The sequence below is a fragment of the Falco biarmicus genome, chromosome 20, assembly GCF_023638135.1.
Source record: "Falco biarmicus isolate bFalBia1 chromosome 20, bFalBia1.pri, whole genome shotgun sequence".
Taxonomy (NCBI): domain Eukaryota; kingdom Metazoa; phylum Chordata; class Aves; order Falconiformes; family Falconidae; genus Falco; species Falco biarmicus.
In genome coordinates this window covers 4,105,934-4,118,427 of record NC_079307.1, presented here as the reverse complement: position 1 = coordinate 4,118,427, position 12,494 = coordinate 4,105,934, and the positions used below count along the sequence as shown (strand labels likewise).

Here is a 12,494-nt window from a genome sequence, read left to right as displayed (position 1 = left end):
CAGCCGCACGCCAAAGCCCGTCACCTGCGTGGCAGAGCCACGAGGAGATAAGGCTGGGGGAAGATATTTGAGGCTTCTAGTGGAACGGGGGTGACCACATCCTCCCCACGGGCTGGCAGAGGAAAGAGCACGTGGAAAAGGTCAGTTGCAGCAAGGGGAGCGTTCATCTTCACACGTCTTACAGCGAGGTGAGCAGCGAGCTGCTCCGCACAGCAGTGCCAGCAAGGAGGGCAAGTGGTACATTCACAGCTCCCGTGTAGCAGGTGATGCTGTCCTCCATCCCTTGCAGCCTCTTCCCAACGCTGTTTGTCCTGCAATCCCCCGTGCCAGGCACTGGAAGCACGTTTTGGATGCCGTTCACCAGCTCCATGTCAGTGACATACCCAGTGTCACTGTGGTGTCAGCTCCAGGTGACATACCCAGTGCAAGTAAAAGCTTGCTGGCTGTTGACACAAGGAAGGGAAAAAACCCCGGAGAGGAGGGCTATTCAAAGGTTATTGTGCATTTTCTGGCTGAGGAACACATTCTTCCCCCCCTTTATTCCTCCCCACCTCAAAAAAAAAAAAAAAAAAAAAAAAAAAAAAGAGGAGGGGGGGCATTAAAGGGAAGTAGCTTGGGTCGTATCTCCAACAGAGCTGGCACAGCACGACTGCTGGCATGTCATCAGTCCCTGCCAGCTGAAGTCCTGCCAGGCCACATAAACACGTGGTCACACAAAAGCGAGGATCACCCCATGCTTACAAAAGCCACAAATAACTCCAGCAGTGACCTGCAGTTACAGGGAAAATAAAGGGTTCTTATTTTCAGGTTCTTTACCAGTTGCGCAGAGTTTTGGATCAAAAAGTTTTCCTTGCCAACCAACCGGTGACTTTTCTAAGGTGCCACATCAGAACATTTATTTGGTGATAACAAACCTTTGTTACCAGCCACTTATCCAAAGCCAGAGGTAGGAAGAGATAAATTGTGTAAATAAAGGGGGATCACACGCTGCCAGTGCTGCTATGGTTATAAAAGGTACATTTCCCCTGAAACAGGCATAAAAAAATTGAGAGGTTGTGAACTAAGACGCTGCTCAAATCAATAAAATTCACCAGAAGACAACACCGAGGCCACCTTTGAGCCTTCAAAAGGATTTTCTCCATACACAGGCCAGGAACTGGGTGGCATGACTGGGAAAGGTGCTTCACGTGTGGGGAAGAGCAGCCTCCAGCTGCCCTGTGGATCCAGCCCGAAGGCGACAGCAATGACAGCAACGACGTGTGGGTTGTGGTGGCTTCGGAGCAGGTCCCTGAGGTTGAGCTTTGGGAAGCCCAACACCTACGTGCCTGCGGAGAGGACCGGTCCTCTGCGGGCTGGTCATGGCTTCTTCCCTCAGATCTCAGCTCTCAGCTCTGAGGAGCAGGCTGCCGGGGTGATGCTCTGAATGACGCCCATCCCTCCCTCCCCAGACCACTGTTTCCCCCGATATTCTGGAGGCGGTGGTGTTTGCAGTCACTGGTGGCGTTGCTCTGCATTAAACATCCAACAGCAGGCAGACAAAACAAGAGAGACATAACTCTAAACCGCAGTTCGTGTATTATTTTTACTTGCTGCAAAAGGACTTCTGTCACCTTGCAGACATTTCTAGATGGCAAAAAGCGTTCTACATTTTCCCTAGGGCGTCACGTGCCACATGCTGGTCACAGTTTTACGGTTTTGCTGCCAGCAAGTTCAAGAAACGGATGCTTTATTGACCGTTTTGTCTGGACAGACAGTACAAACTCGCCAATGCAATTATCACTCAATCCAGGGCTTGTAATAACATCGCTTCAAAGTAAGAAAGCACATGCTTTTGCTGGCCTAAGCCCAGATACATGCAAATTTATGCAAACACATGCAAATACATGCCTGCTTTTTTGTCAGCGGATGTTGGCAGGTTTGTAGATACGATGTAGTGAGAAGTAACAGCAAAACAGCAGAGAGGAGGGCTGAGAAAGTTGAGACGATCACTGCATTTCTTAAGAGCTTTTGTTCAAGTCTGCTAAACAGTTGTTTAAACATCCCAGGCCCGTGAGACTGGCAAATGCTGCAGAAAATCCCGTCCCATCGTGTGGGCGATCAAGGAAGTTACTGCAGCGATTTGAGACATCTGCCCTTCGTCTTATTGTTCAGTCCTGCTAGAAGCAATAACTTGTGCAACACTGAGAGATCAGCAAATGTAGCTCCGGACGCGTACCGCCGGTGAGCCCCGCTCTGCGCAAGGGCTGTCAGACCATGGCTCGCGCTCCCTCCGGGCATCTGCCTCCCTCCATCCCACCGACCCGGCAGAGACGCTGTTGCCAGTCGATTGCACAGCAATTCACAAATCATTTCACAGAAAGAATAAGAAGGACCTGTTCAAACGCCCTCTTGGGTAAGAATGGGAACAGGAGAGCACTTGCTAACTACACTGCACTCTGACCCTGCTGCGGACAAGCCCACGCAGCTCAGAAGTTTTCTACCCTGTCCATGCCTAAAACCCGCTGGAGACCCAAAGGAAGCCGGTCTCCTCCGCAGGCATTAGCTCAGGGGAGGGTTCAGCTCCCCACTGAGCTGCTTCCAAAGCTGTGTTTGGCCAGCAGAGCTGGAGACTGGGATCGGATCAGATGTCTCAGAGAGGATTCCCTTCACTGGGAAGCACTGGGAGCCACAGGAACCTGCCCTGCTGAGAACCCGACCCATGTTGTTATGTTAGGTAGTCCTGTGAGGAGGACTCGATGGTCCTTATGGGTCCCTTCCAGCTGGAGATATTCTATGATTCTACGCACTTGCTTCTAAAAGCATCTGTTTTCTTTTCTCGGGGTGGGGTGGGAGACTGTGGCATGGACAGCTGCTTCAGCTTTCCTCCAAAAAGTGCTAAGAAATGGGGTAGCAGCAGCGTGCAGGAACCCTCACTTGGAGCTCTTGTGTTTGGTTGTCCACTCACTCGCATAAAATACAGCCATGGGCGACTCCTCAGGCTGACTTGACCTCTTCCATCCAGTCTTTTCCCTCCCCTCAGGTTCCTGCATTCCCAGGCTAGCAGGAACGATGGAGGTAATCACACATCCCAAAGGCTTCATCACTTCAACCAGTCCCTCTGCAGAGGACCTAAGAGGCGGCACAGTTTGAGCCTGTCTTAGAGCAGCATTTCTCAACCTTTTATAGCCAAACCACCGTCTTGTGTTCCACCACCACCGCGGCTTTCAGCTGCCACCAAATCAAAGGCTGGCTGTACTTTGAACATTTCCTTATTTATGTAAGAGCCGTTTGCTTTGCTTGCCTCCTGGCTTGCAAGCAATGCTCGAAGTTTATTAGTATTCTTTGTTAACAAAATAAAGTTTTCAACCATTTGAAAGCTCATCTTCTGATCTCTTGCATGCTGCTCGTGGTCTACAGGTTGAGACATTGAGGTGACATTGAGGAACACCTGGTTGAAAGGCTCTAGGGGCAGGGACGTGTTGGTGAACCATCCTCACAGCTGTTCTAAGAGGCCATGTGCAATCAGCAAGTGCAGTTGAAGCCGTCCCAGGAACTGCAGGCGCCCTAGGATCTGGCATTTTGGCGACAGGAGATGAATGCAGATGCGACTTTCCCTTTCTTCAGCAAATGCCTAACCTGCCAAAAAAATGTAGCAGTTCGTTACATGCCATCTGAAACTGTGCATGCAGACACCCCAATACATACACCCCCCGCCCTTACATACATGTATAAGTGTAACTAAATACATGTAGAAACATATCAGGGACTACAAGGAGCTCCAGGAGCCTTTCCATACCTGTAGGCATGAAACCTGATCATTCCTTGAGATTTGCTGCCATTATGAAAGAACTACACGGTGTTACCTCCCCAGATGTATTTGGAGTTCCACCTAATGCCTGCTTGGTGGTCCTTGATTATGGATTTATGGAAGCGGGGAACCCCCAAGCCTGCCCCACTGCAAAGTCAGATCCATGTCATACGACTTGTCCTCACTGTTCCCCTGGTAAGGACCAACAGCTGCGGGGTGCACAGATGTGTTAGGAAGCAGCAGCAATCTGGATCCTGTACCTGATCCCCAGCTTTTCCAGGAGGAGCCATGTGGATTGCCTGATCGTTGTCTAAGTTGCGGATGCTCGGATCTGCCCCGTGGTCAAGGAGCAACTGGACGATTTCTTTCTGGTTCTTGTCAGGAGGCAATGCGGCTGCCATATGCAAAGCTGTGTTGCCATGTGCCTAATGCAGTGGAAGGAAAAGAAAATGAAGAACAAAAGAAGAGAAAACTTCTGATAAGCTGTGTCCCCTACTCAAAATTGTCCTAGAAATGGAGACTGGGGGAATGAGAGCTGAAGAAGCCTCACCTGGTTACCTAGCAGGACGCGAGGGAGTAGCCCTGCTCTGCTTCTCCCACGTACGGCTGCTCGTGCAAGAGATTTATGGATTTTGAATTTTCTCTCTGATAGAGTGCTACCTGGGGGGCTTTGATGCTTTGGGTACAGCTAACAAATAGTGCTGCATCAGCAACATTCCTAATCACTCTGCAACCCCCTGCTGAATCGCACCCTCGTGTAAGCAGAGGCCTGATGAGTTCTTTGAAAAAGATAAAGGCAGAGGCCATGTAACATGCAAGTTCATCGAGGAGAAGCAATAGGAACTATTTCCCTGGGAAACCTTTTAAGTCAGTCTGAGGGCCACGAACCCCATCACGCTGTGCTCCCCATCACACACGGGCTGTGCAAGGACCGGCAGCAGCAGACCCATTTGTGCTCTACACAGCTCCACAACTCCCTTTTACAATCACTTGCAAGTTCCAGAAAGTTGTAAAGAGACGCTGACACAAGCGAAAGCCAGACCCAATAGTGCAGGGATTATAGGTGAGGCTCAAAGTGATCTCCAGGATCCCAGGCATCGTGGACTGTGCGAGTCCTCCCAAGGCACCAAACTCCCGGCATTACACCGGAGTGCTTCGGACGGTACCGAGCTGTCCCAGTGTTCCAGCCAAGCCAGGGGTCCAGCAGCCCACGACCCCCAGGGACTTTGTGTACTCCGGACCCAACAGGGCTGCAGACAGCTTGGCTCTGCAGCAGACGGAATAAATCCTGCCAGGCTCCAAACCTTCTCCTGGTTCCTTCCCAGAGCGCTGAAGGTAGTGCTTGGCTTTATTTTCATGGGGCTGCCATTAAGCAGAGTCCTGAGGTCAAGGCCCTACTTAAGCACACGTTGCCTCCAGCTTTTTCAGGAGCAGGACCGGTGCAGGAGGGACAGACAACATCTGCTGTGAAGCCACGGGGCGGCGCAGGATGGAGCGTGCTGCAGTTGGTTGGAGAAGAGCTTGGTACCACCAGACCGTGTAGAAACCTGTGCTCCTGCCCAGTCAGGTATGACTGCTAACGGTTTGAAATGAGAAAAACCTAATAAGCAAATGCGTGAGGCAAGGTATTTTTAGTCTGCCAGAAGCCTCATTTAGGCAGCTGTGTATTTCTTCTCTCAGAAACCACCATCGATTTGTCATGATCCTGGAATGGCTGGACACAAATTGCAATGTGTATTACTATTCCAGTTGTTAAAAGGAATACATACAATTTACTGCTGAGCCATAAGGGACACTGAAGCACAAGACAAAACAGCCAAATCTTTGCGGCTGTTCTCAGACAAGGCATTTTTTACAAGCCCTGAACAAGCAGATCCTTGTCAATTTTATCATCCCACAGAGTCAAGGGATAGTTACAAGTTCTTTATAGGACTTCTCATTAAAATGGAAACATCTGCAGTCGTTTGCTGCATCTCTGTGGCAGGAGCACTTGATAGCTTCCAAATCCAGGGACAGGGCTAAGAACACGAGGCCATTTGCCCGCGCCTGGTCCTGAGGGCTCCCATGGAATTTAATAGGGCTTATACAAGAAAATGGCCCAGAGCACCAACATGTGGGCTCTAGGAATCCTTCAGCTGAAAAATACCTCAAAGGCCTCAATGCTTTTCTCACTGCAAAATCCACAAGGAAATGGATTTGGAATGAGAAAACCACAGCAAGCCGTGGGTGAGCCAGGGAAGCCAAAACATGGACTCCAGCATCTCTGTTTTCTTGCCTTCTTCATACTTGGAAGAGCTAAAAAGCCAAGGTATTGGACAACCTCACCATCGTATTTCTCACTGTCCCAGACAGTGAAGACTCCAAGTGATCCTATCGCAGTAGGAAGCTCTCACAGGATTGTGATCAAGAGACAACAGCCGACTCCCACGGACAAGCTAGGACCTGTCTAATGGGTCTTAAAAGATACAGAAAAAATGTAGTGAAAAGGCAGCAGGAAGGCCCTTCACTGTACAGAAAGGCAGAAACTCTGTTACTATCCACATACACAAAGCGTGACATGTTTCCTCCAGTCCAACAGAAATCTGTAGGGGGAAAAAACCATGAAGCTGCCCAGGATCTGCTTCCCAAGTGAGCAACTGAGTGGATAGGAAACATTCGGTTCCTTTCTGATGGACACAAGCATATGGATGCTCTGGGGAGTACAAGCAAGGCTAGGAGACTGCAACTGTTGAAATGAAAAGCTAAAGCACTGGTTGCCTCAAAACAGAGAGCTCTAGCCTCGTCCTCCTGTCCTCCCCTGCCTCTGTCCCTCCCTGCTCAAGGGCACCCTTTTGCAGAAGCACCCGGCGTCACCCAGCCAGCCCTGCTGAGGAGGGGCAGCCAGCCAAGCGCCCAAGCTGCGGCTGATGGTGCAGAGCGATGTCTCAGCTGAGGCACAGGAATGTCAGGATTTTTGCTTAGGAGGATGGGTGAAGCCGATGCATCTGCGAGATAGTGTCACTGCTCGGTATCTGCTCAAAGGTGAAGCACAGGGCAGCAAGGGGGTGGGTGACACAACAGCGGCGCGGGGCAGGATTCTGGTTTGCTTTGAACAACTTCGGAAGGGCTGTGCCTCCAGAAACCCCCCACGGAGCAACCAACGTTAGCAAAACTTCAGCTCAGTGATCAGGGTTTTGCGGGGTGCCTAAAGCAGCGTCTTGAGCCCCCCGAGTCAGAGGTGGTCTGCTCACCACAGTGCTCAGCAAGGATGCTGAGCGCTTCGACAGCTGGTTTCCCCCCAGTTCGCTGCCTGCAGTACGGGTCTGCCCCCTGGTACTGCTCCCGGCACTCTTAGGGCTTGGTGGGCCCTGTAAATATTTTGATTCTCCAGGCTCAAACGTGTGGGCAGCCATCACAACAACCAGCTTGTGCCCAGGCACAAACAGAGCCAGAAGACTTGCAAATAACATCTAAGGCAGAGAGAGTCACCACCTCTCCTAACTGAAACAGGAGCTTCGTCCTTCCCATGAGCGGCACTTTCGGCAGGAGACACCGCCTGCCATCGATCCACCGCTGCCCTAAGCTGCCATCTCTCGGCGTTACGTTGCTGCCAACAGCAAACCATTGCACCACTGCGGATCTGTTTTCTCAGCCTTCAGCCTAATGTAATAAAATTCATGTTGCTCCTCAAGTAACCGCTTCCCATGCCCTTCCTCCTCCCTGGCTGTCTCGCTCTCTCATTGTCGGCTCCTGCCTGCTGGGAGAGGGGCTTGTGTTTCATGACGCTGCTCAGAGCTCAAGCCAGGTACTGCTTTCCAGGTGAAGTGCCTACTTACTGGAAAATGCAGTTTCAGGTAAAAAAAACCCAAAAAACTAGATTCACAAACTGCTGCTTTTTTCCTCCAGAAAGAGACACGCGTGGGAAGAGAATAACGGGTTTCTGCAGGACCCCGCAGGTCTCCTAACACCTCTGTCTGCACACAGCCTCCCACCACAGCACGGCTCTCACACGGCTCTCGGCACCTCCTCTGCCCGTGGGTGCATGCACAAATCCTGTCCACACGCAGCCGGACTCACCTTGTTGTTAACAAAGTCCTTGGACTTGAAAGCATTCAGCTCCAAGAAGTATCTGAGCAGGGAGATGTTCCCATCCTGGACCGTATAATGAAGAACTGTCTTGTTGCTTTTCACATCCTATTTAAAAACAGAAAAAAAACCCCAAACAAAATGAGAAATATTCTGGAGAACAACCTGAAGATATTATATAAACCCATCGGAGAAAAGTCCAGGGCAGCTCCGCAGCTGATGTGGAGCATCTCCTTCCCGTCTTACTGCCCAGTGTCTGCCTTGGGCTGCAAGAAAGCAACTCCAAAAGGCAGCAACTAACCCTGCAACCAGCCACTTGAGCGGGGAACAGCCTTGGTCCTTTGGTCCTTCCCCAGTTCCCCGGTCTGAGCATGGCACCAGCTCCAGGCAGGGCAGGGGAGCGCTCATGCGAGCGAACAGCACAGGGATAACCCCGCCGGTGCCTTACCCGGCTGTAGATGGAGGCTCCCGTCTGCACCAGGAGGTGGATGCAGGACTCCAGCTCTTCGCTCTGGTGCTGAAGATCTTTCTGCTGCTCCTCTGGCAGCGCCTGGCAGCCCCGCTCCCGGAGCAGGGCGTTGTGAGCCAGGACAGCGCAGTGCAGAGGGGTATGACCTGCAAAAACCAAGTACGGGGGGAAGATGAAGGCAATCCCAGCGAGGGTATCGATGTACCGAGAGCTGGTGGGGACAGCGCGCGCGTCCCTGTGGGTGCTGTTGAGGCACAAGCCCTCCTCTGGTTTCAAAGGTACCATAGTGGCTGACGGACACTTTATGGGGCTCTCCAGCACGTGCTTGGTCCCAACCGTGCATCAATCACCGCCGAACCATCAGCACCGTTGAACTCCGTGGCATTGAGTGCACGGCAACGACTCTCCCCCCGGCCCCGGCAGTTTCTGAGGCCGCTCTGGCCTCCTGGCACAGCACCAGAGACCAACCAGCACCTCAACGAAACAGCCATTTTGAAATGAAATTTTTGGGTTTTTTTAATATCGCTATAAAATATTTGTGCAAAGGGTTTTTACCTTCAAAATCTTTCATTTCTAAATCAAGGGGGAAACCTAGTGACAGTATAACCTAGGAACAACAGAGAAATGAAAGATTTTAGTTCAGCAGAATACTGTCCAAGCCAAAATCAGTCAAAACTAACATTTAAAACCAAACAAACAGATAATTATCATATAACTACAAACTAAGCCCTTATTTGACACTAGGTTTTAGAGCTGTGGATCTGTTTCCTAACGGCCATTCAGGGTTACACAAGATGATTACGTCCCTAATACCCTGAACCCCACCTAAGCACAGCACCCTGTTAGATTCTCAGCTCAGAACAGTAAAATTAAGTCATTGCCCCCAGCTCGAGCGCTAACCTCCTCGCTTGCACCCTGGATTCAGCAAAGGCACCAATAACACCAATTCATAATTTTTCGGAGTTATTCTCAGCAAGGATGAATGAAAATCTCTCCTTGACATGTACAGCCAAACTTTATTACCTAAAAGTTTGCTGACACTGGAAAAGTCTCCGCCTGGATTTATTTACTTTCTTTTTTTAATGTGCAGCAGACGTGCAGCAGCGCGACAGGTTAAAACCAAAGTTTGTTGCAATGGCTGCAGCAGTGAGGATGCAGAGCTTGTAAATGGCGGGAAAGAGTAGTCTGGAGATGAGCACTGCTTGGATTTAGCAGAGAGTAAAATTTTCAAAACTCTTTAACTTAAGAAAATTAGAGATTCAATGTGACGCAGCCAAGTAGCTCCTTGTCTATATTATTACAGACGGTGCATTTTTTCCTCTTGATTGAATAAAGCAAGTTGTTGATATCACAGCATCTTGGCTGAGAATTTTTGCAGAGCAGTGACTCATCCAGAACCTTGTCAAGTTAGACAAGGCGCAGGACAGAACCCTTCTGCCGAAAGATTATCCAGGACGGTTAGGGCTTGCGCTCCCTTTTTGTAACAACAATATAATTTATACAAATCAAATATTGACAAGTAGCTCTCAGCTGCCTGACTATTAGATGTTTAATCCAGTAGAAAAAAAACCAAACCAATTAAAATAAACAAATGAATTGTAAAGCATTTCATGGCTTTGACCACAGTGAGAAGCAAGCCTGTGTGCGTTTTCCCTTTTCATGTCAAGGAAAAAAATAATTAAAAAAAAAACCAAAACAAAACACAAACCATCACAAGGCACTTCAGGAGGCTTTGTTGGAATCATCTGGATGTAAACCACTTTTCCCCACTGAATGAAACACCTGCTTTCCAAAGAACTCGCAACGTTACACATTAACTGCCTGCTCAAGACTCGGGGCTGGGTGTGTGCAAGGCAGAGCTTACGCACGCTGCGGGGGGGCTGCCAGCGTGCCAGGTCCGCCCTGGCACTGCCACCGCCACCTGCCCCGTCCTCGGGGCGGGAGGTGCCCTGTCCTCATATAAACTCAGCGGTGTGAAACTGTGAAACTGCATGGCAGCCACCTACACTCAGCCCTGGCGTGAATCAAGGCAGGCACGTTATATTAATTCCATTTTATGGCCTATAGTGAAGTGTTTAAGAGACACGTTCCAGTATGCTTATCTCTGCCATGCAATCCCTTCCAAAAATTCCCCCTTGGCTAATGTGCTTATTTGCTCCTCAGGGCTGTTAGGGTCTGCCTGGCACACAACTTGGGTGTAGACCCCGTCCAAAGGAAGATCTGTGAAGCAATAGGGAAGCGAAGATCTGGTCATATAAAAAATGAAAACTCTGGTATGTTCTGGCCATACAAGTGTCCAGTTTCTCTCATGCCCTGGAAAATCTTCTTGATTTTGCATAAAATCAAGAAAATATTATTTTTTGATTTTGCATAAAATCTTCTTGGTTTTGCAAGAATTTGAAAAAATTTGGAAAATGTGCCTCATTTTGAAGGCTGTGCCTGTGTCCGCAGGGTCACAGCTGCTCTCTTTTCAGCTGGCTTGAGTTGGGACACCATTTGTTGCTCCCGCCTGGGTGACACTGGCATCAGGAGGGAGTTTCACAGCAGTATTATTGCTCCTGCTCACACCCCACAGCTGCCTGCAGCCTCTGGGGACCCCCTCCCAGCAGGCACCATGCAGCACTGGGGGCTCAAGGCAGAGCACGCCCAGTCCGCCTGCAGCAGACTCAGAGCTAGGATCTGCAGACAGAATTCCCTTTCCCCCACCCATACGCTAAAGCTGTTTCCTCTTTGACAGGAGCCTGAGGTTGGCTGCAAGTGTAGTCCCGGGAATAACCTGGGAAGCTGAATCCTAACACGATGGAAAAGGATGCTTCGGTCAGTCTCCATCACTTACTGACGCCTCGCCTTCTGGGACAGTTTTTAAAGGCAGCGACACTGAGGCTTTCGTGGAGGTTTATATTGCTAGCAATTAAAACCAGAAAAGCTTTGCCTACCTGAAGGACTTGGGCATACCCATATGTTGCAGCAAGATGTAAAGCTGACTGCCCTTTGTGGTCTACAGCATTGACATCTGCTCCTGTCTGGATCAAATCATAGACAATAGCTGGCTGCCTGGCAGTGACAGCCACCAGCAGCGGAGTCTGAAAATAGCAGGACAGCAGATAAAACGTGAGCGGTTAGAAGCAGACGCCGTTGTAAAACCGTACGGGGAAAGGCAGTCTGGGCTGAACGGCATCTAGAATCCCACGGACTGCGCTGCATAACCCGAAGGCAGCTCACGGGCAGATTCTGAATCCCACATATTCGGACCCGTGGCGTCACCAGATGGGGGGCATTTCCCAGCTCCTGCTGAACTCCCTCTAGTGCTCCTCAGCCCTAATTTGATGACAGCACAAGTCCAGGGGCTTTGAAATGCTGCTCATACCACGTGCAGCACTCTTAGCGTAAGCCTGCTGTTCATAAAACCCTTGGCCTCAGAGACTGCTGCCAACATACCCGTATTTTCCTGGACCAGTGTGGCCTTAGATCACTCTATGAACCATGGGCTGAAAAGAGAAAAAGCTCATTCTCATCCCACCTAATTTTAGGATCCTGCCAGAGGCACCGAAGCAAGGCACATCAATGCCCAAGGCTTCCTTGGCAGTAACAGAGGGACAGAGCTGGATTTTACAAGCCATCAGTTACTCTCAGTCCTGCAAAGTCCATGCCCATCCCAAACACCGCTGTCTGCGGGAGAAAGTGGTCCGTATTACCTTTCCTCTGTGTTCCTTGGCATCAAGTCTTCGCAGCAATTTCATGCGCTCTGCAGCTGCCAATGTATACGCTCTCATACCTTTAGCTGCATAAATATGTAGAATTCTAAGACAGCAAATAAAGAGATCGATCACTGCTTGGCCATGAATCACCCTGGGAACAAACAGTTTTACAGGGTAGCATAGCCACTTCGGTGGTTTTATACCCAGCGTTCCACAAAACCGTGCCATAAGCCCCAAGGGACTTGACCTTGGAAGCACCCACTGCCACGGAAAGGGCTTCCTACCTCAAAATAAGCGCAGGGCTCAGAGCCCTCAGCACTGCTGAGCTTTGGCACGCTGTCTCCTTTCCACTCCAGCGCTTTCTTTCAGGTGAGATTCATGCCTGTGCCGGGAGGTATCTAAGCCCCCCCCCAAAGCCCAGCGTGGGGGCCCGATGGTACCGCACCGCCCGTAGGTATCACTTGCTGGGGGGTAC

General features: G+C 50.2%; 2 protein-coding genes across 2 annotated transcripts in view; both read right to left on the bottom strand.

The window, feature by feature from the left end:
- Positions 1-1,563: 1,563 nt before the first annotated feature.
- LOC130141688 (NF-kappa-B inhibitor delta-like) lies at positions 1,564-11,426 on the bottom strand. The gene is made up of 6 exons (XM_056322784.1): positions 11,258-11,426; positions 8,877-8,928; positions 8,301-8,467; positions 7,844-7,960; positions 4,048-4,212; positions 1,564-3,615 (listed from the first exon to the last, which is right to left on the bottom strand). The coding sequence occupies exons 2-6, from the start codon at positions 8,890-8,892 to the stop codon at positions 3,544-3,546; spliced, it is 537 nt and encodes a 178-aa protein (XP_056178759.1). The 5' UTR covers positions 8,893-8,928; positions 11,258-11,426; the 3' UTR covers positions 1,564-3,543.
- POU2AF1 (POU class 2 homeobox associating factor 1) overlaps positions 8,894-12,494 on the bottom strand; it is a 22,136-nt gene continuing 18,535 nt past the window's right edge. The window contains exons 6-7 of the mRNA XM_056322782.1: positions 12,017-12,122; positions 8,894-11,404 (exon numbers count right to left, since the gene is read on the bottom strand). Of these exons, the coding sequence (XP_056178757.1) occupies positions 11,150-11,404; positions 12,017-12,122 (361 nt within the window). The 3' untranslated portion in view covers positions 8,894-11,149. The remainder of the gene's footprint in view (positions 11,405-12,016; positions 12,123-12,494) is intronic.

Excerpts from the sequence above, each read along its gene's own strand:
- LOC130141688 (XM_056322784.1), bottom strand. Across the intron at positions 7,961-8,300 it reads GAGCCTCCATCTACAGCCGG|GATGTGAAAAGCAACAAGAC; the intron begins GTAAGGCACCGG and ends GTTTTTAAATAG. Across the intron at positions 4,213-7,843 it reads AGGACTTTGTTAACAACAAG|GCACATGGCAACACAGCTTT; the intron begins GTGAGTCCGGCT and ends CCACTGCATTAG.